The sequence below is a fragment of the Odocoileus virginianus genome, chromosome 6, assembly GCF_023699985.2.
Source record: "Odocoileus virginianus isolate 20LAN1187 ecotype Illinois chromosome 6, Ovbor_1.2, whole genome shotgun sequence".
Taxonomy (NCBI): Eukaryota; Metazoa; Chordata; class Mammalia; order Artiodactyla; family Cervidae; genus Odocoileus; species Odocoileus virginianus.
This window is the reverse complement of record NC_069679.1, coordinates 11,831,492-11,858,651: the sequence shown is the minus strand read 5'-3', so window position 1 is coordinate 11,858,651 and position 27,160 is coordinate 11,831,492. Positions and strand designations below refer to the sequence as shown.

The following is a 27,160-nucleotide window of genomic DNA, read 5'->3' as shown; positions in this document are numbered from 1 at the left end:
CTTAGAGGGAGCAAAGGGGTCCCTCCATCGTGCCTGGGACAGAATAGATAGGCACCACTGAATGACCACCTGGATGAGTAAGTGGCATCTGTCCAGTGAATACAAGGCTGGGTGAGCAGCATGCAGGGTGGCAAAGGGCACATGCTCTGTCCTTGTCCCATTGTGTCCATAAGACAATGCCTTATGGTCTCCAGACAGGCCTACATCTCATCTTACTGGAAAGGCTGGGCCAGGCTACATTTAAAGGCTGAGATGGAAGAGACTCTTCTACACATGCCATCCTTGACACCAAACCACACACAACAATTTTTATCCTTTTAATAACTGCCTTAATTTCATCTAGTTCCAAGTACATTTGGTTCCTTTAAGTGGCATCATGTATGTATGTTAGTTGCTCAGTTGTGTCTGACTCTGCAACCCCATGGATGGTAGCCTGCCAGGCTCCACTGTCCATGGAATTCTCCAGGCAATAATACTGGAGTGTGTTGCCAGTCCCTTCTCCAGGGTATCTTCCTGACCCAGGGATCGAACTCTCATCTACTACATTGCAGATGGATTCTTTACTGTCTGAGCTAGCAGGGAAACCCCTTAATGGGGATCACATGTATGTGTGTTTGGTCGCTCAGTTGTCTCCGACTCTTTGTGGCCCCATGTACTGTAGCCCGCCAAGCTCCTCTGTCCATGGGATTCTCCAGGCAAGAATACTGGAGTGGGTTGCCATGCCCTCCTCCAGGGGGCCTTTCCAACCCAGAAAAGGATCTTCCTGACCAAGGGATTGAACCCTGTTTGGGCCATCAGGAAAGCCCATGAATACTGGATTGGGCAGCCTATCCCTTCTCCAGGAGATCTTCCTGACCCAGGAATTGAACTGGGGTCTCCTGCATTGCAGGCAGATTCTTTACCAGCTGAGCTACCAGGAAAACTCAATGGGCATCATACTACTACCTAAGTGGTAAAATATTTAGGGACTAATACATGTTGATCTTGAGTTTCTGTGTCAAGTACATTTCACACTGCTTACTACACTAAACTGATGTGTGACAGATCCTCACTAAACTCTTTTTGGCCTTAATGTATAATTATCTCTTGCTTTCTGCCTCTGTCAAGACACATTTAACAGGCATTTGACTTTCCCTCATAAGGCTTATAAGAGAAGTTGGTACAATGACTCTCCAGTTTATACTCTCTGTGCAGGTGTTAAGTATAAGCACAATAAAGCCTCCATAAGTTAGCACTCCAGTTCTGAAAGCATCATGGAACTAGCAAAGGCTCCAGACAGAAAGAGCTCCAGACCCCAAGAGGAACGAAAGACTTAAATTCAATTCTCAAAAGCCACTAAGTCAGTGTTCTTATGAAAAATGTAAAAGCTTTAGAGGTGGTTGTGAAAGATTTTTCCACGTGTTGATTATGTCCAGGTTCCCAAATTTTGTGCTCTCAGACACAAGTCTCTTTAAGAAAGGAAAAAAAAAAAGTACCCAAACCAATATGCCGGGAGCTTCACAGTTTCCCAGTTCCAGAAACTTTCTCAGATACAGCCTTTGTTTCTATGATAATCTCCCTTCAAAGAACAGCTGTTTTAGGATCACAAATAGCACTTCACTACAAGCAGGAAGCTCTCACCATATATATGAAGGAAATCATGACTAAAAGATTATACATACTCTTAAAATGAAGATTTAAGGCACCTGGAACAGAGAAGCAGCATCAATTTCCAACCCAGGTGCAGAACATTACATCAGGGGTTTCTGGACATCATATCCCACATCTGTCTTAACTTTGGAGTGTTCAAGGACTCAGGGTTGTGAGCCCATGTCACAGTTCAGACTGATAATGATATTGACCCTTTTATGCACAGACAGGCTTGGCTTCAAGCCTATCACAACCTTGTTTTATTTATTTAAATTAATTTGCATTGGAGTGTTAAGAGTCCCTTGGACTGCATGGAGATCAAACCAGTAAATCCTAAAGGAAATCAATCCTGAATATTCATTGGAAGGACTGATGCTGAAGCTCCAATACTTTGGCCACTTGATGCAAAGAATTGATTCATTAGAAAAGACCCTGATGCAGGGAAAGATTGAAGGCAGGAGGAGAAAGGGACAACAGAGGATGAGATGGTTGGATGGCATCACGGACTCAATGGACATGAGTTTCAGCAAACTCTGGGAGATGGTGAAGGACAAGGAAGCCTGGCATGCTGCAGTCCATGGGGTCTCAAAGAGTCGGACACGACTGAGTGACTGAATAACAAATAGTTGCTTTACAATGCCGTGTTAGTTTCTACTCTGCAGCAAATGAATCAGCTCTACGTATACACATATCCCCTCTTTTTTGGGTTTCCTTCCCACTGAGATGGACATTTAGGTCCCCACAGAGTACAGAGTTGAATTCCCTGTGCTATAGAGTAGGTTCTCATTAGTTATCTGTTTTACACTTAGTAGCGTAAATATGTCAATTTCAGTCTCCCAGTACTTCCCCTTCTTCCCCTCTGGTGTCCAAACACTTATTTCTTATGTCTGTGTCTCTGTTTCTGCTTTGCAAATAAGATCATCTATACCATTTTTCTAGATTCCACAAATATGTGTTAATATACATTTGTCTTTCTCTTTCTGACTTACTTCACTTTGTATGACAGTTTCTAGGTGCGCCCATGATACAAAAACAGAAATATAGACCAATGAAACAGAATAGAAATCGCAGAGAAAAACCCATACACGTACAGTCATCTAATCTATGACAATGGAGGCAAGAATATGCAATGGAAAAGACAGCCTCTTCAAGAAGAGGTGCTGGGAAAACTGGACAGCTATGTGTAAAAGAATGAAATTAGAACATTTTCTAACACCATACACAACAATAAGCTCAAAATGGATTAAATAACTAAATAGAGCCAGACACTATAAATCTCTTAGAGGAAAACATAGGCAGAACACTCTTTGACATAAGTCGCAGCAAGATCTTTTTTGACTCACCTCCTAGAGTAATGAAAATAAAGACAAAAATTAACAAATGGGACCTAATTAAACTTAAAAGATTTTGCACAGTAAAAGAAGCCATAAACAAGAAGAAAAGACAACCCTAAAAGTGGGAGAAAATATTTGCAAACAAAGCAACTGACAAAGGATTAATCTCCAAAATATACAAATGGTTCATGCGGCTCAACATCAAAAAACAAACAACCCGACCAAAAAATGGGTGGAAGGCCTAAATAGACATTTCTCCAAAGAAGACATAGAGATGGCCAACCAATGCATGAAAACATGCTCAACATCACTAATTATTAGAGAAATGCAAGTCAAAGCTACAACAAGGTATCACCTCACACCCAATTTAAATTTCACCAAAACACCACCCTTCCCCCCAAATCCTATTACTGGATCTTTTCTTTCCCTTGGAGAGATGCTGTGTACTCCCTCTGGTGTATACTCCCCCTTGATGCATAAACTGACTTTGCTGGGCTGCAGCCGTGTTCCTGGTGGTCTTAGTTGATTGGGATTAAGATAATGGGATAAATACAAGATCAAGAAATAACTAAGAGGAGGAAGGGAGTTGTGAATGTTGGTGAGGAGAAAAGCTAGCTAACTAAGCTTGCAAGCTCCCAAAGCATTTTTTTCTTCAGAAATCCTTAGATCTGAGAATGACTCTCCAATGACATTTGTGTTCCATGACGACCTTGCCTTGTGCGTCAACTTGTAGATCTTGAACTAGGTGAGTGTATTCTCTGATCAGGAAAGGGTTAACTCAGCAGGCTTGGGTTGCCCAGATCCTGCACATTCCAAAGAGAGACCTGTGTCCAGGACTGGCCCTTGACTAAGGCTGGAGATAATTAAGCTCAGAGCCCGTGGAATACTCTGCTGATGTGAGTTATTCTATGCTAGAGATCTTGGGTTGCGCTGTATCCTTTTGACAATCTAGTCTATGCTAACGATGTGATTTATATGAATGCCTATTTTTTCATGCCTTAGGTCATAGTGTATCAGTTTGACCTCTGGAGTGCTAGAGGCTGAATAGCTAATGTGGGAGATGCATGTCTGCATGATTGAACCCCAATAAATCCCTTGGAAGCCAAAGCTGGAGTGAGTGTCTCTGGTTGGCAATACTAGGCTTATCTATAACATTGCTGGCTTAATCAAATGCAGCCCCGTGTCACTCTACTGGGCCCTAGGGGACACCAGGAGGCTGGCACTTGGCTTGGTGTCTCCTAGACTTTGTCACATGTGCTTTTCCATTTGCTGAAGCTAATCTGTAGCCTTTCACTGTAATAAATCATAATCATGAGCACAGCAGCTTTTCTGAGAGTTTTCCAGGTCCTTCCAGTGGATCATCAGGTCTTGGGGACCCGATGGGGACACAGAATCCACTGTGAGCCATCTTGCAGTCAGGCTCAAGGAGAGAAGGGTTTGCCACATGCCTGGGGCCCACCTGTATGTTCCCCACTCCTGCCTGGGAGTCTGCAGAGACCTTCCCAGCCCTCACACGCGCTTACCTTTCCCGCAGGTGGTCGAGCACTCTGAGGTCCCCAGCTGCTTCCAGTTGTGATCCCGGCTCCGCCGAGGGGGCTGTGGAGCCGGCGGCACCACACTGTCCGGCCGGTGGGGAGAGAATCTGTCTGGCTGCCTGACCGGGAAGGTCTGTGCTGATTCCGACGTGAACATTTCAGGTGCCCCGCCGTGTGCGTCTGCCTTCTCCTGGTCCCCTTCTTTCTCTTTTCCCTCCTGCTGGCTCCTCCCTTCTGGTACCAGCTGGCCGTTGAAGGGCTCCCCTAGGAGAGGCAAGGGCACACACCACAGAAGATGGGTTTGTATGGTGAGTTGTCAAGAGGAAATGATCCAGCATTAGATATCAGGGCGTGTGAGATCGTTTCTAACTCAAAGCACATATATCTAAAATAAGTAGATGCTAATTTCAGTAATATTAAAATATTATTAAAAATGAATGAGGAAGAAATGAACATCACAGAAGGGAAAGTGAGCAAGGGCCTGGAGAGGCAATTTCTTTTTATGCGAAAAGAACTACACACAACCAAAAGTCATACAACAGTGCTCAGCTTCATTCCTCGTTAAAGAACTACACAAGAGAGCAACAAGAGCAATTCTATTTATCTAACAATAAAAATGTGAAACTCTGGAAACCTTTAAATCCCTAAACCACTCAATGAAGGTGCTGTAAAACACTATCTCACATTGGATGAGCCTGCAAATAGATGCAAAGCTTTGGAGGGCAACTTGGCAAGATCGCTCTAAATTTTAAATGCATATATCTCTTGACCTAGCCCTTCAATTTCCAGGACAATTGTCATGCAAATATTCCCATTCTTTTACATAAAGCTGTATGTACAAGTATGGTTACTCATTTGAAACACCAAAACAGTAGAATGAATTTAAATGCCCACCAGTGCGTGCATGTGTGTTAAATTGCTTAACAACTTAATCTGGAGCCTCCAGATTGATTAGGATTGAATTTTCTACCAGTTTCAAGGACGTTTCAAATTCAGGTTAGTTTTATGTTGGCTTATAGAAAAGACTGGCATGTGATGTTTCTGGTATACTTAGATTGTAGACAAAGATTCAAATCGGCTTGAACATGTTTGTACATGCCCAGAAAGGGCTGGACAGAGTCCCTCCAAATTGTTAAGAGATATTGCCTCTGGGAAGCTGGGTGAGGTATGAGGTTGGGAATACTGCCTTTTTTTTTTTTTTTAATAAATAGACTTTATACACACACACACACACACACACACACACACACACATATAGGTATATATGCCCAACTATATACCTATAGTTGCCATGCCCTCCTCCAGGTGATCTTCCCAACCTAGGAAGACATGGGTTCGATCCCTGGGTCAGGAAGAATTCCCATGGACAGAGCAGCCTGGAGGGCTACAGTCCACGGGGTTGCAAAGAGTTGGACATGACTGAGCACAAACACATTGTACACACATAGAACCCGCTTGCCAATGCAGGAGATGTAGGAGACACGAATTCAATCCCTGGGTTGGGAAGATCCCTGGAGGAAGCCATGGCAACCCACTCCAGTATTCTTGCCTGGAGAATCCCATGGACAGAGGAGCCTGGAAGGCTACAGTCCACAGGATTGCAAAGAGTTGGACACGACTGAATTGACCTGGCTCAGCACGGCAAGCAGTTTTAGGTTCACAGCAAAACTGAGTAGGAAGTGCAGAGAGTTCCCTTCTTTCTCCTGCCCCCACAAATGCACAGCCTCCCCCATCAACATCCCACATCAGAGTGGTACATTTGTTAAAACTGATGAACCTACACTCGACATAGCCAAAGTCCACAGATTACATTAGGGTTCACTCTTGGTGTTTTACATTTTGTGGGTTTTGACAAATGTGTGACATCTATCAACCACTGCAGTATCACACAAAACAGTTTTGCTGCCCTGAAATCCTCTATGCTCTGCCTATTTATCCCTCCCTCCCTTGTAATCCCTGGAAACCATTGATCTGTTTACTGTCTCCATAGTTATATCTTTTGCAGACAGTCACACACACATACTTGGAACCATATAGTATGCAGACTTTTCAGATTGGCTTCTTTCACTTAGTAATATGCAGTTAAGGTTCATACATGTCTTTTCCTGGCTTGATAGCTCATTTCTTTTTAGCGCTGGATAATATTCCATTGTCTGGATGTGCCACAGTCCCTTTATCCAAATTCACTTACTGAAAGACATCTTGGTTGCTTTCAAGTTTTGGCAATTGTGGAGCCGTTGCATTTTACTTTACGTATTTCTATTTTGATTGAATAGTGTTCAAGCATTCATTAGTTTAATATCAAATAAGGAGGCAAATTCTAGGGTTACTATAAAATGCAGTTAAAACTTAGAGCTTTCTCTCCTCTTTCATCAGCACTTTCTTATTTAGTTGGCTACTTAAAATACTTCTTGGTTTAAAATACTATATGCAAATTAAACTAATAGAATCAAGACCAGTATATATCATTGATATAAATAAGGCTGTCCAAATGTTATCAGATAAAACCTTTTAAGATCTTTTATGTGTCTTATATGCCCTGGGCACTGTGCTAGGATAGACACCTAATCCATTCAATACCTTTCCCCTCCTAAATAAAGCCTTTGAATGTACATTTTCTTCCTTTCTATTCTGTGGATTGTGAATGCGTTCAGAGAAGTTACTTTCTTGCATGAAGATGCACACCAAAAAAAAGTGGTAGAGTTGAATTCAAGCTCTGGCCTCCTGTCTCTATTGATATGGAGGATGAAGCCTGGTCCAGATTGCCTCTCCTCCTCAGTGTTTTATGGCTGAGCTCTTCTGGCCTGCTCTGTCCCAGGCAGCTGATCCCAGGACCACATGCCACCCATTAGCTGAGACCCATTAAGCTTGCTATCAATCACCATCATCCTATATGATTTCAAATAGTCTATCCAATTGCCCCTATAAGTCAGTATCAGCAATCTCAATATTTTGCCATCTGAACTTGTTTTCTCAGGCTGTATATTGCTCCTGGAAATGGCTTAAAAATACTTTCAGGCTGAGTGTGCTGACTTGCAGTTTGGACAACACATGTACCCCACATGCCAGGCAAACACCAGGCTGTTGTCTCCAGGCAGCCCACGTGACTCCTCCTCCATCTGGGACAGACGACCTGATTATCCAATCAGCAGCCCAGGGAAGGATGGATGGATGGGGTCTCAGGTCTGTCCCTTCACTTCCTAGGACAGACGTTGGACCAGGTCACCTCTAGGCAGTATAACAAGCACAGGGGCTAGTGACCCAGACTGGCCTGAGGTCCAGGATGTGCACAAGTAACTCAGTCTCTCTAAGCTTCTATTTCCTTACTCTTAAAATGGGGCTAATAATAGCTCCTTTCTCTGAGCACACTTGTGAGAATTGATGAGTTAGTCTATATGAAGGGCTCAGCAGTGTCTGGCACATAGTGAGGACTCAGTCTGTGTGAGCGATTATTATGAATGTTTCTGCAGACCTTTCTGTTTGAAAGATAGAAAAGACAGTCTCCGTTTGGGTGGTAGGCTCCATCACCATTTGGTGACGAAGTATCAGCCAGGGGCTGTGACGCATCCAGCAGCAGCCAAGGAGAGCTGCCAGCTCTGTCTCTCAGCAGAGCTCATAGGGAAGAGGTCAATTGTTAGATGCGAGCCCATGATGCTTTTCTTATAGGTCAAAGCCGTGTTAGTGGAAGCAGAAGGGGACCAAGAGAAAAGGCGTGTGGTAGACAAAACAATGGCCCTCTGAAGGTGTCTGGGTCCTAGTCCCTGGAACTTGGGATGTGTTAGTTTAATGTGGCAAAAGGGATTTTGCAGATATAATTAAGCTATCCTGGGTTTTGAGGTGGAGAGATTTATCTGGCTGAGCTCAATGTAACCAGAAGGGTCCTTATAAGAAAGAGGCAGGAGGGTGAGAGTCAGAGGAGGAGATGTGATGGCAGAATACGGTCAGGGGCAGAGAGAGATCTAAAGGTGTTACTTGGCTGGCTCTGAAGATGGAAGAAGGGGCCACGAACCAAGGAACGAAAGTGGCCTTTTGAATTTGAAAAGGGCAAGGAAACTGATTCTCTCTCAGAGCTTGCAGCGGATGCATAGCTCACCAACACCTTGATTTCTGCCCAGCAAAACCCATTTTGGGCTTTTGACCTCCAAGAACTATAGGATAGTAAATTTGTTATTGTTTTATGGCCCTCAGTTTGAGGTCACCTGTTACAGCAGCAATAGGAAACTAATACATAAGACAATTCAAGATGTTGAACCGAAAGGCAGGCTGAGAATGTTCACTTTGGTTTTTTTTTTTTTTCAGTTAAAAAAAAACCTGAATTAATTTTATTTTTGGCTGCACTAGGTCTTTGCTGCTGGTGCGGGCTCCTCTCCAGTTGCAGTGTGTGGGCTTCTTATTGTGAGAGCTTCTCTTGTGGCTCCTGGGCTTTATAGCAATGGGCTCCACTGCTCCATGACATGTGGGATCTTCCTGGATCAGGGATCAAACCCATGTCCCCAGTCTGCAGTGGCAGGCGGAGTCTTATCCATTGTACCACCAAGGAAGCTCTGTTCACTTCATTTTTAAATCAAGTGAACGAAACACTCTCAGAGAAAGTTCAGGCAAATGCTGAAGCATCCTCTGATACCGAGGCCCATTGACTCTGAAATATGTGTCCATGAATTTTCGCTGTGTTAAGTAAGAGACAGAGGGCAGATATACAAGACGAAGAGAGACAGGGCTTTAAAGGGAAATGATCTGGAGTGATTGGCCGCAAAACAAGAAGTTTTACCTGGTCTCCTGTGAGGTGGCACCTGTGGGCTGATGGCGTTGTTCCCCATGATAACGTACTCGTAGTGGACTCCTGGGTTAGGCTGCTGGTGTATCATCTGACAACACAGAGGTCAATGTCACTGCACTGGGACACAGGAACATTCCTTTCCAGCTGACCCTGGCCTCAATGGTGTAAGTGGCATTAACTATAAATAAGTGGATTGATTTACATCTAATATTAATAGTGGGCCAGTGACAGACTAAATGAAAGCTATTTTCAGATGGCCTTTTGCTATTTGCTTTTGAAGAATGAAGGACATAGTCTTTGAGGGATTCGGAAGAAAACTAGGCTGAAAGTCACGATTTTATAAGTTCCAAATGGAAAGATGGGCGCGATGGTAGCGGACCTTTCTGTTGGCTTCCTGCCATCTTCTCCATGACTTAGATTTTGTGCACAGATCTCAAAATGTCAGTAAGACACTTGGGTTTACACTACAGAGACACTGTTTGAACACTAGGTGGCGAGACAGAGTCATGAAGAAAGGGCCAGACTTCCGGCAGTGCCGGCAGGAGCTCTTCCAGGTTCCTCGGAAGTCCTCTGCCAGGCTTATGAGCCTGGCTTAGGAAGGTCTGCCCCAACCCTCTCCCTTCCTGAGTCTCTGGGTCCCATCCCCTCTCATCCATGGAAAGCTCCAGAATCACAGAGAGATGGGATGAGAAATACAGGTACCAAATAAGGGAAGTGTCTCCTGGGTCCTATTCTCTCAGAAACCCATGATAAAAGCTGCACAGGGCCATGGAAGCCAGCAATTAAACACTGTCTGGGACAAGAATACAAAGCAAGCCAGTACACAGTGGTGGACTAATTCCCTTCCTATTGGCTTTGGAGCACAACATCCTTTGTACCCATGGCTTTCCTGGTGGGAAGCAGGGTGGTGGGCTAAAGAAAGCAGTTGAACAGGAATCTGAAGTGAAAATATGAGCCGGGCAAGGAGACAGGGTCATGTTTTGATGTTTCCATCTCTACTGCTTTATAAAGGGGTTCTCCTGATGGCCAGCCATGTCACCTGGAGCAAGTCCCTCAATCTCATAGCCTCTGATTTCTTCATCTGGAGAGGCAGGAGGTTAGAATCACAGCTGATCTCTGAGGTCCTATTAGCTAGAGGCGTTCTCTGAGTCACCCTGCAAGGGTGGGTCCTGTTCGGTCCATGAGGGTATCTGCTCCGTCCATTTATGCCATCAGGCCTCACCCTTTCCCTACATGTGAAACGGGGCTTCCTGACTCTAAATCACCCAGGGGAAGGCAGCCAGGAGAACCCTGGGGCCCCTCCCATCTAGGAACCACGTGGGGAGCAGAGAATCCCTGAGAGACATGGTGGCGTGACCACAGGTCCCCACGATCCACTCCCAATTCCCTCACTTCTCTTTTCACACAATCTGACACTCATTCTGGGCCTGGAAATCCTTCCCCATTCTTCTGTGCTTCTATGTGAACGTTCTGCCAGTGCAAACTTTGTCCCATTTATGAAATTATTATTGGCCACCACATTCCAGACCACCCACAGTAGGCCTTTAACAACCTGAGTTTTTACCCCGATGCCATTTGAAACTTACCCAGAGTCCAACAACCACTGGACAGTCTATTAAAAAATATTCAGAATGAGTTATAACAAGGCTTCCTTTGTTGTTTCTAATCCATGAGCCACTCGGCCCAAAGGGAATGAACATGTAACTGTATAGTTGGACAAGTAGTATTTATAAAACTCAAACTCAGCAAGTATCAGGTACACCAGTGTGACTCTGGAGATGGTGAGAGAATATATATTGATGGGTGAGCTCATTCCGTTTTATCAAAACTTTGATTTTGAGCTTTTATTTCCGGTCCCCTTTTATTTCCTGATCTTTTTTAAGAAGCTTGGATTCTAGTGGTTTCTTATAAAAATAAAGACCATTTTTAACTCTGGGGCAACTTAATACTTTTAGTTTCTTGTAAAAGAAATCAAAGTGCTGTCTTCTGGGAAGCAGGGAACCTCTAGTAAATCTCTATATTGTTACTCCAAGCTTTACTGTGTCATGCAGAGGACTCTGGAGTTCTTGTTTCTTCACTTGCTTTAATCGAGTTTGAAGAGGGCTGGGAACTGTGAGTGGTCTTGTCTTGCTTTAGGCATTTGCTTTCTTTTGCCATAAAAAGAAAACACGCCAAATTAGCATAGGAGGAAAGTGCCTGGAGGAGATCCAATGCTCATGAAATAAAGGATATGTTTTGCCTCTGATTTGATTCAACAAGTAAAATTGGTTTTACTGGGTCAGTAAACGCTGAGGGTAATAGGCATCTGGGAGAGTTTATGGTTTCTATGAACTGGGTACATTTGGAGGTGAGTGGCAAAGATGAGCACCAAGCATGTAAGGGTACCCCAAAAGGCGCCACTCAAATGATCTTATTGAGCCGGGGCAACCTTTGTTGTTTAAGTTTTCTAAAGTGTGGTCCTGAGAAGCAAGAAGACACAAAGGCAATAGTTCAAACTCACATAAACATCCAAGATCTCATTAGTGGGACCTTCGGCCAGAAAGGACTCTCCGGCAGTGCTCGAAATCTCATTTGGACGCTTGTACGTGAACATGGTCCCTCCGCCCTCGTATTTTCCGGGCCGGTCAATTGCCCAGTTCCCATTGATGATGGAGCGGCCAGAACGACTTCGCAAGGCTGTTGAGAAAAATGAGACAGTCCTGGGTGAGCCCAGGTGCGCACAAGAAGCTGACTGACCCCTGGTGGCTGGCTGATTCACTCATCAAGTTTGTTGCTTCATCCACTATGTGTGGGGCACTGGCCTAGGCCGTGGGGCAGGATGAGGCATCTAGATCACATCCCATTGGGCCTCGTCACTCCTTCAACTGACTTCAACTCTTTCTACCTCTTGGACTTAGTCTAGAAAGGAACGGTGGGAGAGGTTAGGAGAGAAGGACATGGAAAATGCATGAAAAAGGAGAACCTTACAGGTGAAAGACAAAAGGAAGGGGGAACAGAAACTGTATTCTACCCCATTATCTAAAGGTGAGAGGTCGCACACTGTCAGCTCATGAGCTGATTTTGGCTCACAAATGAGCTTAATTTGGCCATTATAGTGTTTTTATTTCCAAAAATATTGAACCCAAATTTAAGAATTGGGAGATTTCACATAAAAAGTTTAGAGCTCTAGCTTCTCTTGCTAACCTCGGCTCCATGTTCTGTCATGGCAGAAATCATGGAGCTGGGAGGACCACCTCTGTTAGACAGGGCCTGCATGCTCTGACTGTCCTTCTCCCCACCGCTCCTTAATACTCCCCAACACTGCAGCTAAGTCTCAGTTTATTACCCATTGACTCATGAATATAGATTATGCATCATGCTTGAATTATTATTTTTTCTTACTGAATAGAACTTTTCTTACAATTCTTCCTACCTGTATGTCTACTAAAAGTGGCAAAACTGAAGATGGGCTAGGAGGGTCATATGATTTTCTCCTCCTTGGTCACCTCCACTCATGTATATTTCCTGCCTTCTGCAGCCTTCTAAGGATGGGCACTGTGAACTAGTCCCACGTACACCGTCAGAATGGATCGTCACAACATTGCTAAGCAGGTGCGCAGCATCATTTTTCAGAGCACGTCTGAGAGGGAACTTGTTCAAGTTCAGAGATGGGTGACAGAACTATGACTTGGAGTCCACACTCAGGACGGAGGTAATAAAGGAGAAGAGGGGCAAGGAACAAGATTCTATGGTTACTGAGAGAAACAAGGACACATTTTCCCCCCTCACACATTTGGTACCTGGATACCACCACCACCCCCCAGGCCAAAGGAAAATTGGATTTAAAGGAGATCCTATTCTTCTTTTTTTAAAAATATTTATTTACTTATTTGACTGTGTTGGGTCTTAGCTGTGGCACACAAGATCTTCTATTGTGGCACGTGGCTCAGCTGACCCATGAAATGTGGGATCTTTAGTTGCCTGCCCAGGGATCAAACCCATGTCCCCTGCATTGCAGGGCAGATTCTTAAATACTGAAACACAAGGGAAGCCCCAAAGGAAATCATGCTCTAAGTGACATGGTCAATGGTAGGCCTGTGGTGGCACTGGTTCTGTGTACTTTCAATTTGTAGTTACTAAACTTAATACTTTTTTACAATGTATTATGAAAAAATTTGCACATGAACAAAAGGAGTGAGAAAGGTATAATAAGCCTCCATGTACTCACTCCATCACCCAGCTTCAACAATGATCACGCCTGCCTTAGCTTGTTTTGCTTTCCCAATGCCAGACGTTATCTTTACATTTTTCAGTGGTGGTGGTGGTTTAGTCACTAAGTCATGTCCAACTCCTGTGACCCCATGGACGGTAGCCTGCCAGGCTCCTCTGTCCATGGGATTCTCCAGGCAAGAACAGTGGAAAGGGGGTTGCCATTTCCTGCTCTAGGGACATTTTTTAGTAGATCTCTCTAAAGCATAAAGACTCTTTGTTTCTTAAAGCCAGTTTAGCAGTGTTTTCTACAATGGGCCTTCCCAGGCCTGCAGAGTCAGAAGCTGCTTGCAGGAGTGGAAGAACCCCCAAGGCTGAGGTGACCCGTGCCTCCCACCCCCCAAAGATGCTATCCCTAGCTGGCTCACTACCATGGCTCCTGGGAGATCACAGCTGTGGAACATCGAACACCAAGCTAGAAAATCACTTCAGCTTACTGAGTGGCAAAGAAGAGTCAAGAGTTGACACTGAGGATGAACAGGTTTGGGCTATTTTCTCTCAAAACCATAGTTCTTGAGAGTGGTCCATATAGGGTCACTGTATTCTCACTTCCCATTCACTTCTCAGTCATCTCCAATCTGGCTCTTGTTCCCGTTATTTCACTGAAACAATTCAAGTGAATGTCACCAGGACCTCCATGTTGCCAAATCCAGTGGGCACTTTCAGCCTTCCTCTTATTGGATGTCTTGGCAGCATTTGGCATTACTGGCTGCTCCATCCTATTTGAAGTCTTTTTTCACTGGTTTCTGGGACACCTCATTCAACTGGCTTTCCTCCTGCTCTCATGCTGTGCATCTGTTCTTTCCTTTTTCTCATCTTTTTCTACTTGGCCATTAAATGTTAGTGTTCCTTAAGACTTCAGATTTGGTTTGGGTGTTGCATTCCTTTCTTGGGCGATTGCATCTATGCCCATGGCTTCAATTACTATATCCCAGTGACTTTGATATTTATGTCTTCAATTCAGTATTTTCCTCTGGTCCTAAGCTTGTGGGATTTTAGTTCCCTGACCAGGAATCAAACCTAGGCCCTCAGCAATGAGAGTGTGGAGTCCTAACCACTGGACCTCCAGGGAGCTCCCTAGTTCCAGACTTGTATACCTAATTACCTATTTGACAACATCCCTCAGATGTGTAGGTCTGAACTCATTCTTGACCTCTTCCAATATTTCTTTTTAAACTGAAGTATAGTTGATTTACAATATTAGGTTAATTTCAGGTTCTACTGCACAATGATTCAGTATTTTTACAGATTACACTCCCTTTCCACTTCCCCTTGTAACCACTAGCTTGTTTTCTACACCTGTGAGTCCATTTCTGTTTTGCATATGCATTCATTTATATTATTTGTTAGACTCCACATATAAGTGATATCATACAGTGTTTTTCTCTCTCTGACTTATTTCACTAAGCCTCATATTCTCTAGGTCCATTCATGTTGCTGCAAATGGAATAATTTCATTTTTTTATGGCTAAGGAAGCTTCCTTGGAACTCTGCAGTAAAGAATCTGCCTGCCAATGCAGGAGACGCAGGTTTGATCCCTGGGTCAGGAGGATCCCCTGGAGAAGGAAATGGCAATCCACTCTGGTATTCTTGCCCGGAAAATCCCATGGACAGAGGAGCCTGGCAGGATATAGTCCATAGGGTCACAAAAGGGTTGAATACAACTTAGCAACTAAACAACAACTGTTATCCATGCATTTCCACACTGTTGGTGGGAGTGTAAACTGATTCAACCTTGGAAGGCAGTCTGGTTACTAATTATTCTCAGGTCAAGAATATGGGGCTAAATGCCCCTCCTCCCCATCCTCTCCCCCTCACAATGGGTTTAAATGCCCACACTCTTGACCTGAGAATTATTCTTCTAGGAAACTACTTGACAGATATCCTTCTGTAAGTATACAGAAGTGTTTTTTAATAAGGATATTCTCTGCAGATTGTTTTAAACTGAGAAAAACTCAAACCAACCTTAATATCCATTAATAGAGGATTACTTAAGTAAATTGTCATCTTGGATAACCATGCAATGGAATATCACATGGCCCTAAAAACAATGAGGCAGGTCTGTGGGTATGAAATGAACTCTGTGATACATTTTAAAATGAGACAAAAATACAAAACAGTCCATTTGGTATGGTCTCATTTGTTATACACTTTAAAATAAAAATATACACATTAAAAAAAAACATGTAGGCACACACATAAAACATTTTAGGGCAAGACAGTCTAAAACAATTAACATTTGGGGAAAGGAATGGGGGTTTAGGTTGGGATGGGAGATAAGAAGGGAAACATTTACTTCCCACTTTATATCCTTTTACTACCATTTAAAATTTGTTTTACCACATGCATATATTATTTTCTTTAAAGCTTAAAAATTTTAAATTAATATAAAGGACATGGTATAAGCAGAAATAAAATATTCCCCCCCCCCCCCTTTTACAGCTTGTGCTTAAAACCCAATTTGGAGCATCAAAAGCTTAGAATTGAGGTAGGTTCTGGCTAAGATTTTATTGCTTTTAATGGCAGTATTATAGAAGAGGTTATTATCTGGAAACCAAAAAGCCCATTAAAGAACCATTTGAAGTATGGCAAAGACCCCCCTAGGAAATTAAACACTGGGACCCTGAATCATTTTAGCATCTACTACTGTTATCCTTGGGGGCTCCCCTGGTGACTCAGCAGTAAAGAATCCACTTGCCAATTCAGGAGACCTGGGTTTGATCCTTGAGTAGGCAAGATCCCCTGGAGAATGAAATGGCAACCCATTCCAGTATTCTTGCCTGGAAAATCCCATGGATAGAAGAGACTGGTGGGCTATAGTCTGTGGGGTCACAAAAGAGTCGGATACAACTTAGCGACTAAACAACTGTTATCCATGGATTCTCACAAAGGGTTTAGATGAATTTTTAACCATAGATTAGCAAAACACTTTTAAAAAAAGCAACACCAGATTTTTTGCAAACATGGTCCTAATACCATATGCCCAGAGGTTAGCTTCTGAAACAGGTCCAAAACTAGCCCCCCATCTGGCCTGACATATTGAAAACAGCTGCATCTACAATATCTGTACTTGTAAGCAGCTCCAGGGATATTAATGGTGTCCAGAACTAACTCACAAAAAGGTGCAGGTGACTCATGGCTTTTGCTAGTGCGTATGTATGTTCACTGAGGTCAGATTTGGCAAAGTCTGTCTGAAAGGCACCCTCACAACTAAGTCAATAAGAGGAAATCTCCACTCTTGTTGGACATTTGGGTTTTATTCCAGTTTCTTTTTTCTTTTTCCATTTATTTTTATTAGTTTGAGACTAATTACAATATTGTAGTGGTTTTTGCCATACATTGACATGAATCAGCCATGGATTTACATGTATTCCCCATCCCTATTCCAGCTTAAATTGTCAATGCTGGGCATATAATTTTTGGCCTAAACTCTCTGCATCAACAATGCCCTTCTCCAAGGTTCATGTACAAATTGTTAATATATCCATGCCCTGCTTCTCATACACCTCATCCCACCATCTTAATGCCCACTGTTGATGACCCAAACACTGGCTCCATGATCAATTACAGCAATAGATCACTGTGATTCTCCTACTAACAAGTTCCTCAAAGCTTTTTAATACTTCACTAATTCTTAGAAGCCATTATGGAAGCAGCACAACAAACTCAAGGGTTAAGAGATCATCACTGGCACTGCTGCTCTGATAGAGTCCTGCCACTTCTGGTCCATGAGCTTCCATAGAAGCCCACATATGGGCGCCAGCCCAAGTGAGTCTCAGAGTATGTTACCCAAGCTAGATACCCTGAAAATGGAATACAATTACTCATTTCACAAGGACCACCTCGGAGGGGTCTGTCTTTTGCATCTTTATTTTCACTAACCCCCAACTGAAACTTAGCATTCCTTCTATTATAAATATAGGCAACAGACCATAATAGTATTAGCAATACTGTGAGTTTGTCACTGATAGAAGTCACTCATGTATTCATATGACATTATAGATGTTACAAATATTTTGAAATATTGTTTAAAAACTCACCACTATTCTGGAATTATAGTAATTATTGGAAAACCCTCCACGAGATTATGTATTTTAATGTCAAAGAAGCACATCACTATGTATATTACAAATTATTTTTCTAAAATATTTTTATAATTTTAATTAATTATAATGGTTTCCTTTTTTCCCCTGTATCTTATTTTATAGATTTAAAAAGAGTATTCTGAGCTAGTATCCATAGACTGCCAAGGGAGTCCAAGGCACAAAAAAGTGAAGAACCTTTGGTCTAATGATTTATGGTTTTCAAAACACAAATGAACTCACAAAATATGAATGCCAATCCTATAGGGCAAGCAGGACACAAACTGTCTTTATCATCCAAATGAGAAAACAGGTTCAGAGAGATTAAGTTCCTTGCTCACGGTCACAGACTATTAGGTTAAGTTCAGGATTTGAACTCTGATGCTCTAATTCCACATTCACTGCAATTATGGCAGTAATTCTCAGAGTGTGGTCCTTGGGCCAGCAGCATTAGCATCCCCTGGAAGCTGGGAGATGTGTTGGCTCAGGCTGGCTGAATGAGAAGCATGGGTGGGGTCCGGCCCTCAGGCTTAGCAAGCTGTCCAGGCGGCTGTGGTGCACTTAAAGCTGGAGAAGCACCTTCCCATCTCTTATTTTTCAGTCCTGATCAAAAGAGAAGATGTCTTCATCAAAGGAGGAATGGTTTCACGTCTTATACACCAGCTTGGCCTGGGCAACAGGGCTGACACTGAGGGTAGCAAAAGGGCCAGTCTGGGGCTTGAAACCTACGTTCATTCCACCCTACCATTGAAGCTCACAATGCCCTCCTTCGAGCATTTAGGATTCTAGGAGCTGGCTTTTCCCACGAATTTCAAGTTACCAGTAATCAACCCCAGAGGATGCCTATTATCAAGTGACTTTACACACAAAGCATAAACCATTAAAGGTTTGGATTGTGACTAACCCTTGGGGTGTGTATAAGACAGTCCAATTCAACTCAACAAAAAATTAAATCAAGACACTGAAGAAACCCATGAACTGTACTGTTAAATCCTTGGATGTACAATCTTTCCCATTACTGACATGGGATGTGTATTACAAGAGAAAAGCAGTAGTTGCCAGGCAGATGATTAAGTTCTGATGCAGTTGTCATTTCCTGAACACATGTGGAATTGGCCTGATTAAGTCATCTCAGTTGAGTTAATTGCACTGGCTGCTCAATTTATAGCTGTATTAAGTTAAAAAAAAATAGGATGTAACTTGCATATAGTAAAATATTTAAATTATAGCTTGATAACTTTTTTGTATTTGTATTGTGCCTGTGTTACTGCTACCTGGATAAAGATGCAGAACAACCCAGCTCCTGCAAACGGATCCTTCCTGCCCCCTCAGAATCATTATCCCATCCTCACAAATCTTAGCGGTTGCCACTACTCTGCTTTCTAGAGTCATACTTTCCCTGGTTTTGAATTTCACATAAATGGAATAATATCATACATCCTCTTTCACATTGAACATCTTTTACTTAACTTGATGTCCACGAGATTCATCCACTTTGTTGCGTTTATCAGGAGTTTCATTCTTTTTCACAGCATTTTATTATTGTATAAATATGTGCTTTTCTATTATTGATTGACTTTTGGTGTATTTCCAGTTTTTGGCTCTTATGCATAAAGCTGCTGCAAACATTATGCTTTTGGTGGACATAAGTCCTTATCTCTGTTGGGAATATACCCAGAAGCAGAATTGTTGGATTATAGGTATATGCATGTTTAGTTGCAATAGGCACTATCAAACATTTCTCCAAGATGGCTGGGCTTAATGTTGGGAGCCAGGGATCACCCTGTGGAAAGGAGACATATACATATGGGATGGGGGAAGGCAGCATAGAACCTTGTGGGGATGGATTTAAATTTGAGATAAAAGTGCAAAAAAGGGGTTATTTGTGTAGGTGTGGCTGATTCACTTTGCTATACAGCAGAAGCTAACACAGTATTGTAAGGCAACTATATGCCAATAAAAATTAATTAAAAATTAATTTGTGATAAAAGCATGAATTAATGATTTTGAAATCATGTATATATAAGTGTGTGTGCATATGTACAAAAATATATATGCATGCATGTGTATTTTTATCACGTGTATGAATATATATTGTTGTTGTTGTTTACTTGCTAAGTTGTGGCTAACTCTTTGAGACCCCATGGACTGCAGCCCACCAGACTCCTCTGTCCATGGGATTTCCCAGGCAAGAATACTGGAGTGGGTTGCCATTTCCTTCTCCAGGGGATCTTTCCGACCCAGGGATCTGAACCTGTGTCTGCTGCCTTGACAGGTGGATTCCTTACCACTGAGCCTCCAGGGAAGCCTGCATGTATATACACACATGCGTATATTTCCTAGCTCTGTCTGCTAAGAGGGCTAAGAAGCAGAGACAACCCACTAGCAATAAGCATACCTTGCAAACTTAATCTTGTTCTCTTATGCCACTCTCCATGAAAAGGTGTCTTTTTTTGGGAGAAATGACTAGTACCAGGGATAGGGCAGGGAAGGTACAAGATAAACCTGGAAGTAAGGAAGTGTTCACAAAACTGGGGACTTGTTACAAGGATACAGGAGTCACTCTGAAGGGCCTCCTACTAGCGACATCTGAGGCTGTTTGAGCACCCAAATAAATATGGTAATGAATAATAAATTATTGGAAAAAAAGGAAATTCATGAGTTCATACCAATAATATATAGATAAATAAATATGCAGAGGAGAAGGGAGGGCTCATGCTGATGAGAGATTTCAAGGGCCGACTGGTAAATACGGAGAGAGTGATGGAGTTGGAAAATCATTTTGCAATTTGTTCATCATGGTAAATATTGGATCAGCCAAAAATCATCAATCCACACTGAACTTTGGGGGGAAATTCTGATATGGAGCAATATATTCCAGTGGTCTTGTCAGTCCCTCAGACTGCTTATCAGTTGCAAGGGAGAAAGAGAAGGATAATTATCCAGTGCAGAAATGGGGCAGCAGTCTACCAGGTGATCAAAACGAGCAGCACCAGTGAGAAAAGGTGGACACTGTGGGTCTCCTGACGTGGACCTTGCAAAGGACAAGCCACGCCCAACCCAGTGCTCAGCTGAGTGGGTGTAACTTTCATCTACGCACGAGAAACAGCAGACAGCGAGGAATGTTTTATTTTTTTAAAGTGGAGGACTGATGCTCAAGCTGGAGCTCCAATATTTTGGCCACTTGATGCGAAGAACTGACTCATTGGAAAAGACCCTGGTGCTGGGAAAGATTGAAGGCAGGAGGAGAAGGGGATGACAGAGGATGAGATGGTTGGATGGCATCACCATCATGACTCAATGAACATGAGTTTGAGCAAATTCTAGGATAGGGAAGTGAAGGCCAGGGAAGCCTGGTGTGCTGCAGTTCACTGGGTCACAAAGAATTGGACTGGACTGAGTGACTGAATGACAACAACTGTATTTTTAAAAAATGTCAATATGACAAAAGACAAAGTCTGTGGAAACATTACAGATTAACTGAGGAGAGAGAGAAATGTCAACAAATTGTATTACCTAACTTAGACTGGCTCCTGAACTAGAGGAAGAAAAGTGCTGTAATGACACCATGAGATCAACTGACAAAACTGGAGTATGGACATTAAATTAAATACTTGTAAGTTTAGGGACAGTGTAAATGTGTGAAGTTGCTGGCTTACATAAGTGCTTACATAAGAGAGTGAGTACTTACTAAGCATTTACCCATTCTTAGTAAATACTCAGGCTTCCCATATGGTGCTAGTGGTAAAGAACCCACCTGCCAATGCAGGTAGATGTAAGAGACACAGGTTCAATACCTGGGTTGGGAAGATCCTCTGGAGGAGGACACAGCAACCTACTCCAGTAATCTTGCCTGGAGAATCCCATGGATAGAGGAGCCTGGTGGGCTACGACCCATAGGGTCGCAAAGAGTCAGACACGACTGAAGAGACTTAGCATGAACACACAATAAATACTCACTGAAAGTGGGATGTTTTTGGATAAAAGGCCACAATGCACTTAACCTACCCTCAGATGGTTCAGAGGGAAAAAAATAGAAGTGATTCTGAATAAGGAAATACAAGAGTTCTTTGTAGTATTTTAACTTCTGCAACATTTTTTTAAAATTAAACTTTTTATTTTGTATCGGCATGTAGCCAACTAACAATGTTGTGATAGTTTCAGGAAATCAGCAAAGGGACTCACCTCACATACATATATCCATTATCCCCCCGCTATCCATGCTGCTATAATACACTGAGAAACTTCTGCAATATTTTATGAATTCAAATCATTTCCACATAAAAACTTGAAAAAACCCCACAAGTTGATGTCTCCCCCAAATACTCATGCCTGGGTTACATCTCCCCAGTGATTTGGATTTAATTGGTTGGGGTATAGCCTGGGCAGTGAGAGATTTACAAGCTCCCAGTTGATGCTAATGTACAGCCAGGACTGGATTAGATAATGGAATTTCCAAAGCCAGAAGTAAGTGCCACTGTTCTCTGCATCCTGAACCACAACTGTGTTGCTCCCCAATCACTCTTGTAAAAATTCGAATTAATTTTAGGAGATAATGTCTACAAATACAAAATGTGATGTAGGAGAAACAGCATGTATAATCAAACAAGACATTCAGATGAAGCCCCAGTATTCTCTAACGGGCTTTGAACATCTTCTGATGGGTATAAATATGCTGCAGGGAGGCCATATGTGATCACATAAAGCATTACTTGACAATATTGAGTTCTAATATTCATGAACATGGAACATTTCCTCATTTTGAGTTCTTTTTTGATTTTGTTCAGCAGAGTTTTGTAATTTTCCTCATATATCAATAGATCTTATACATATTTTGATAGATTAATCCCTGTTATGGTTTGAATATTTGTGTCCTCTCCCATCCAATTCATATATTCAAATCCTTACTGCTAAGGTGATATACATTCAAAAAATGAAAATCACGGCACCCAGTCCCATCACTTCATGGCAAATAGATGGGAAAACAATGGAAACAGTGACAGACTTTATTTATTTATTTTTTTTTAACAGTGACAGACTTTATTTTCCTGGGCTCCAAAATCACTGCAGACGGTGACTGCAGCCATGAAATTAAGACACTTGCTCTTTAGAAGAAAAGCTATAACAAACCTAGTCAATATATTAAAAAGCAGAGACATTACTTTGCCCACAAAGGTCTGTCTAGTCAAAGCTATGGTTTTTACAGTAGTCATGTATGGATGTGAGAGTTGGACCATAAATAAGGCTGAGCACCAAAGGATTGATTCTTTTGAACTGTGGTGTTGGAGAAGACTCTTGAGAGTCCCTTGGACTGCAAGGAGATCAAACCAATCAATTCTAAAGGAAATCAATCTTGAATATTCATCGGAAGGACAGATGCTGAAGCTAAAGTTCCAATACTTTGGCCACCTGATGTGAAGAGCTGACTCATTAGAAAAGACCCTGATGCTGAGGAAGACTGAAGGCAGGAGGAGAAGGGGATGACAGAGAATGAGATGGCTGGATGGTATCACTGACTTGATGGACATGAGTTTGATCAAGCTCTGGGAGATGGTGAAGGACAGGGAAGCCTAGCATGCTGCAGTTCATGGGGTTGCAAAGAGTTGGACACGAATGAGTGACTGAACAACAAGGTGATATATTGGTGGCTCAGTGGTAAAGAATCTGCCTGGCAATAAAGTAGATGCGAGCTTGATTCTTGGGTTGGGAAGATCCCCTGAGAAGGGAATGGCAACCCACTCCAATATTCTTGCTTGGAGAATCCCATGGACAGAGAAGCCTGGTGGGCTACAGTCCAGGGATTGCAAAGAGTTATACATGACTTAGTGACTGAGCACATATTATATTAGAAGATATTAGATATATTAGAAGGTGGGGAATTTGAGAGGAGACTAGGTGATGAGGGCTGAGTCCTCATAAAAGGGTGTGTGTACCTTTATAAAAGAGGCCCAGAGATTGATTTCTTGTCCTGCAATGTGAGGACACAGTGAGAGATCTTCCTCCTGGAAGAGATCCTTCCCCAGAGCATGACCATGCTGACTCCTTGATCTTGGACTCCCAGCCTCCAGAACTGTGAGAAGTAAATTTCCATTGATGATGAGCCAACATTCCTCCTACCCTGCCGAAAACATTCTGTCACTCTGATGCTCCTACAGGACTGCCAAAGACCAAAAGTGGTGCAAGAGAAGTTTTAGGATCAGCGTATGAAGAAGGTTCAGAGTGAAACTTTGATGCAACTTTGAAAGAAGTAACACCTATGCATAAATATATGTTTTTGGCTGGTTTCTATTATTAAGTTTATTTCCCTGATCTCTATGTATATAAACCTGCTTTCCTTGCTAGAAGGTGAGTACTTTCAGGGCAGGTACTGACATATACTTGTTGGCTCCACTGCTTAGCTCTTGCTTGGCACTCAATAAATGCTTATTGAATAGAAGTAAATTATGAGCTGTATTATTCTGATCTATCTTATTTTAACCTTGGAGTTCAGATAAGAAACTTGGAAACTCCATAAAGTCCTGCTTTTATTTAGATGTTCCTGTTTAAGAATTCCAACCAATTTAAAAAACTGTTCTCCATTTCTTCTGGTTAAAATGGTAAACACACGCAATGATGCCTAAAAATTCTGTTTTTTTTTTTTTTAAACAAAGAAACATGTCTCTTCGGGTAGATCCAGGTCCAACCTGATAAAATGTCCAGATTACGGTTTCTGTTAAACAAATACACACATATCATCACACAGTGATTTTTTTTTTTTTTACACACAGTGATTTTTTAAGCTCAGATCTGTGTTGAAAAGAATTGAACTTTGAGCTGAAAAGAATTGAGCCTGTGTGATTTTCTACAATGATGTAACAGTTTGGACTGAAAATCAGAGCATCAGAGAAAGAAGGCCGGCTTTCTTTGGCACTGTACAATTACAGGTTGTGAGGGGTTTGAATAAAGGGAACTGCCAAGTCTGTTCTTATTTTAATTGCTAAATTATGGCTAAGTACACCTAATTCTCATTCTTTATAATATTAACATTTGATGTATTTTGACTCCAAATTTCCTCTGAATGCTTACTAACTATAAAGAAAGTCTGTGTGTTTTTAAGCCCCAAATAATGTTGTATGAAATAGATCTCATCTATGGTTTAAGTGGGGCTTTCCAGGTGGCGCTAGTGGTAAATAACCCACCTGCCAATGCAAGATACATAACAGACGCAGGTTTGATCCCTGGGTTGGGAAGATCCCCTGGAAGAGGGCATGGCAACCCACTCCAGTATTCTTGCCTGGAGAATCCTATGGACAGAGGAGCCTGGCGGACTAGAGTCCAAGGGGTCACAAAGAGTTGGACATGTCTGAAGGACTTGGCATGCACGCATGGTATAAATGAGATGATAAACTGAGCAAAGAAGTATTGAGGGGCTGTAAAGGTAAGACACAGCCCACAGTCTTCAGAGCTTGGACACCTGCTAATATGATGTGTGTAGAGAGGCTAGTAAAATTTCCATGGGGTGCTGAGGAGCACGGAGGGGTTGGAGTCTGAGTAGGAACTTGCAAGATGAGAAGCAGTTCGCTAAGCAGAGGATGGGGAGCAGGATTCTTTGGGGGGACAGAGGACATGGACAAAGGCAGAAGCCAGAAAAGCCCTGAGCATGGAAGGGTGGGGGACAGTCTGGTGCGGTTAGAAGTGTCATGGGGTCCTGGGGGCTGGAGTAGAGGGGGGATGTCTGCAGAGTGAGAAGTCCTGGAGGTGAGGTGGGAAGGGGCTGCTGAATAGGGAACCCCCAAGTTCATGACCGCCACGGTTCCTGGAGGGCCCACCATGCCTCGTGGGCACCCTTAGCTCTGTCACTACAGCCATCTGGGGCCACCTCTCCTGTCTAGGCTGAACTATCTACTTCCCACGAGCAGGGGGGACCTGTTTGCCCTTTAAAACAGGGGTCCCCAACCTCCAAGATCAAATGCCTGATGATCTGAGGTGGAGCTGATGTAACAGTAATAGAAACAAAGTGACAATACATGTAATGTGCCTGATCCCCAAACCACCTGCCTGCACCCTGGTCAATGGAAATATTGTCTTCTCTGAAACCATTCCCTGGCGCCAAAAAGGTTAGGGACTGCTGCATTAGAAGGCATTCCAGTAGTCCAGTTTACGCTAATGAGTCTCATTATAGCTCAGTTCATTTAGAGATAAACTTGGTATCTTTCTCACTCTAAATGAGCTTGCTTTCCTAACCCCTCCTCCTCTTAAAAAAGAACTATTCTCCCATTACTCAGATTCAAGTTTTGGCAACCATCTTTGGTTTTTCCCTACCCTTCTCTCTCGCTTTCCCTTCCTGCCTACTCCCTTAGGCATTCAAGTTCCCTTTGTCTCACCTTTGGGCCATGACAGAGGTCTGAACACGGATCTCCTGGCAAGCTACCCTAGGTTAATCTTCCTAAAACACCCCCTTCCTCCTGTCCCTTCCCTGCCTCTGAATTTCCACACCTAAAGGATAAAGCCCTGATCAGCAATCAATGTCTTGTGTGATTTGACTCTGCCTTCAACCATCTCACACAGCCCCCTTGACTTTAGTCAAGTATGGAAAATGTCTGTAATTTGTATCTGTGATTTAAAAAATTCTGTGATTTTTTTCATAGGAGAGGAGCTCTGTCTTATTCCAAAAGAATACTCAGTAGATATTGTTGAATAAAGCCAGTGTCCCCCTCTCATCTTGAGGGTCCTATTCAGGAGCTGTTACCTCCTGCTTCTAACCTCTTAACCCTAGTGGCGCTAGTAGTTATGAACCCACCTGCAATGCAGGAGACATAATGAGACTTGGGTTCAATCCCTTGGTCGGGAAGATCCCCTGGAGAAGGGCCTGGCAATCCACTTCAGTATTCTTGCCTGGAGGATCCCATGGACTGAAGAGCCTGGTGGGCTACAGTCCATAGGGTCACAAAGGGTCAGACACGACTGAAGCGACGAAGCACATGCCCTGTTCTTTGAGGCTCAATCAACGGCTGTCTTGATTGTTTTACTATTCTTTTTTTTTTTAAAGAGACAACATTTGTTTCATTTTTTCATAATCAAATGAGAAGGATTATTAACAGAAAACAGATTAAGCATAAAAGCCCAACATCATAAGAGATTTTCACTTAACACATGTCAGCAACAAAGTAATGCCATGTCTAAGCTCCCAAGATTTTTTTTAACCTCAGGAGCAGAAAGTTGAATCAGACTCTTCAGCTCAGGCCACTTCTGCTGTACAAGGCCCACCTCTCTTGTTTTATTTTCCTTTTCCCACAGGATTCTCTCTGACATTATTCCTTGCCTGTCCTAACCAGGATCTACACTAATGTGATACATATGTGTGTGTATAATACATGTAAATGTTACTATTTTCAACAACCCCGTTTTGTAAAATTCAAGCATAAGCTTGAATCCAATGAAAAGATGCAAGATCTTGTCGGAAATTCTAAACAACCAATTTAATATCATTTTCACCACTGTTTTCCTTTTTTTTCAGACACATGTGTTGATGCATAGTTAATTTACAATGTTGCTGGACTTCCCTGGTGGTCCAGT

General features: G+C 42.6%; 1 protein-coding gene across 2 annotated transcripts in view; it reads right to left on the bottom strand.

Moving 5' to 3' along the window:
* The window catches only part of THSD4 (thrombospondin type 1 domain containing 4), a 624,907-nt gene that overhangs the window by 18,855 nt on the left and 578,892 nt on the right, over positions 1-27,160 (bottom strand). For both annotated transcript variants that reach the window (XM_070468752.1, XM_070468753.1), the window contains 3 exons: positions 11,776-11,951; positions 9,267-9,363; positions 4,487-4,762 (listed from right to left, as the gene is read on the bottom strand). In XM_070468752.1, coding sequence (XP_070324853.1) covers positions 4,487-4,762; positions 9,267-9,363; positions 11,776-11,951 — 549 coding nt within the window. The remainder of the gene's footprint in view (positions 1-4,486; positions 4,763-9,266; positions 9,364-11,775; positions 11,952-27,160) is intronic.